At 39.9% G+C, this 2954-nt stretch overlaps 1 protein-coding gene across 1 annotated transcript; it reads left to right on the top strand.

Moving 5' to 3' along the window:
* Positions 1–209: 209 nt before the first annotated feature.
* On the top strand, positions 210–776 carry Ifne (interferon epsilon). Its single transcript, XM_047523841.1, has one exon. The coding sequence runs from the start codon at positions 210–212 to the stop codon at positions 774–776; it is 567 nt and encodes a 188-aa protein (XP_047379797.1).
* The last annotated feature ends 2178 nt before the right edge of the window (positions 777–2954 follow it).

A 2954-nucleotide genomic window follows, 5' to 3' on the forward strand; every position in this document is an offset into this window, starting at 1 on the left:
GGAAAGTGGAGGAAATGATCCATGAACAGCAAGCAAAGGGAACCAGAAAATGTGACGTGCAAACTTGGAGACATGACAACATTAGAATCAAAACCAACAAAAAAGAACACGGTCCAGAATAGGGTGAGAAGTATGAAAAGCAAACATTCACTAGCACTGGAGTTTAACTAGGTCTGCGTAAGAGATAAGTAGCATATTTGACCTTCGCCATGATTCGCAAGCAGTTCCCTAGCATTGCGTTGGTGCTGCTGGTTTTCTCTGTAGAGCTGAAACTGATTCTCCTCCAACAAAGAATAAAGGAAGAGAGTTTACAACTGCTGAATAATTTGCAAACCTCATCAGTCCAGCAGTGTCTGCCATACAGGAAAAATTTCCGGCTTCCTCAGAAATCTGTGAATTTTCACCAGTACCCAAAAGGGCATGCGCTGGCCATTCTCCATGAGATGCTTCAGCAGATCTTCAACCTCTTCAAGGAAAATATTTCTCTGGGCGGTGGTGAGGAAATCCACATTCAGAAATTCCTCATTGACCTTCATCAACAACTAGAATACCTGGAAACACTCTTGGGACTGGAAGCAGAGCAGAAAAGTGGTGCACTAGGGAGTAAGAACCTTAGGTTGCGGGTTAAAGCATACTTTCGAAGGATCCACCATTACCTGGAAAGCCAGCAACACAGCAGTTGTGCCTGCACCATTGTTCAGGTAGAAATCAGCCGGTGTCTAGTCTTTGTATTCAGACTCACAGGAAGTCTTATCAGACAAGGAATAGACCCTTGAACAGTGTGGAGCAAGAGCCAACCACAGACTCTAAGTGGATAAGGTTGGTGGAGGAGCAAGGGAACATATGTGAACATTATTACCTTTTACCTCAAAATGATAGCTTTGTTTTGGCTTTGTGTGTGTATGAATATATCAAATTGTGTTTTAAGTTTATGTATAATTGACCATGAGTACTTTTATTTTGTGATTTCCTTTATTTTTTTCTATCCATTTTAAACTGTGAGTCAAAATAAATTCATTCATAATTCATAATTGGATCCTCAAAATGGTATATTATCATAGAAGCTGGTGAGTAGATAAAATGAATATTTAAAAATTGCATGTTTGTAAAGTGACTTAGATATAATATTATTCACTGAAGCATTATTTATAATATCCAAACATAGGAAGCCACCCGAATTCTTCTACTTAGAGATAGTTAAGCTGTATTCATATAAAGGAATATCACTCAGCTGGAGAAAAGAATACGGGACCTCTTCCTAGACTTAAAAAAAAGAAAAGAAAAAGAAAGGCAAGATACAGAATAGTGCATGTAAAATTGTATACTTGGGTATAAAGTAGAATAAATTTAATTTACTGTGTATGAATAAAGAATACATAAGAAATAAATTTCAATGATTACATGTATTTGTGGAAAATGAGGGCAACCTGAGGGAGTAGGACAGAGTTGGAAAGATTTAGAGTTCGTTTTTATATTTTATTTTTGAATTAGGTGAATATTGCAAGTTAAATTAATAAGTTAGAATGTAGCAAACAAGTCAGTTATCAGAAATATGCATGAAGGAGTCTTGGTGAAAGATCAGAAGAAACAGGATGGGCCAGCCTGTCCTTGGGTGGGACATCTGGGGGGCAGAGAGCTGGAGAGAAGTGGAGGGTTGGAGCCATGTCAAGGGAGAGGGTTCCAGCTCCCTGGAGAAGCTGCTGATGAAGGAAATCCAGCCCTTCTAACTAGGAGCTCTCAGAAATCATCATGGATCAAATGTGGGGCCAGATCACTGAATGTCATGGAGACTTGGTGACCTTCCCACGCTGGTCCAGGGTAGGCAGCACCGCCATAGCCCAAAACTTCGGAACTTGTTTTATCGCTTTTGGTCATGTTCAGATTCATTGCGTGATTCAAGACAAAAGTAATTATTGAAAGTAAAAACTTGCTAAGGAACAAAACATAGTCCAGTTCAGTTTAATTAGTGCAATTAAGTAGATAATCTATTGTCTGATGATTCTAGATTGGTTTGAAAGGGAGAAGTAGGAACTGACTAAGATACTGGAAATGAGGCACTCGCTTATGGCAGTTAAAGGAGGCCAGGCAGAGGCTGGCAGTCAGAAACAGTTCCTTGCTGACTTCTCCCTGAAAGGTGAGCAGGAGTGGACCTGCTTACTCCCAAGTTCACACAGAGAGTGACGTGGAGGGAGGAGAGGTACCATACTTGACCACAAATATAAGCCATTTTGTTTCTCATGGGCTGGAGAATTTGTTGTTTTCTTCTTTAAACCAGGAAGTTTTCAGAACCAAATCCTATATTGAACACATTATTCAATGCTAAAGTTAACCTTACAAAGTATTTTCTGTTGTCATCCTCTTTTTTTCAGGTGAAAACAAGATTTTAAAGGTAGAATAGAACATGCTCAAAGTAATGCAGCAAGTCAGAGCCAGCAAATGCCAGAGCAGATACCACACTCCCAAATTGACCTGACGCAAAAGCTCACACGGTGTTCTTGAAACCACAAACCTGAACGAAATTGTGCAATATTGCTGCAAAACAATTATATCTCTAATTATAACAAGTTTCTCCTGGCTTTTGTTATTCAAGTTCACAACAAGGTCTGCATTCTCGAATTAAATAAAGGACATTTCCCCTCCTCTAGACATTTCTTCCTAAGAACTGAAGAGAAGTTAAATGTGCATAGGAAAGGGAGGAAGAGGGAATAGGCATAGTTACTATCAAACCAGACTGTGGAATAAAAGTTTCTGGTTCTGGATAGCATTCAGAATTAGAGAGAGAGAGAGAGAGAGAGAGAGAGAGAGAGAGAGAGAGAGAGAGAGGAGAGAGGTGGGGGGAGGCAGGGAGAGAGAAGGAGAAAAGATAGGAGAGAGCAGTGTCCTTGCTAACCTCTCCTCTGGGTGAAATTTTGGAGGAGGGCAATGGAAATTCTAGATGAATCCAAAGTGGGTCT

Source organism: Sciurus carolinensis, chromosome 14 (assembly GCF_902686445.1).
Source record: "Sciurus carolinensis chromosome 14, mSciCar1.2, whole genome shotgun sequence".
NCBI classification, from domain to species: Eukaryota; Metazoa; Chordata; class Mammalia; order Rodentia; family Sciuridae; genus Sciurus; species Sciurus carolinensis.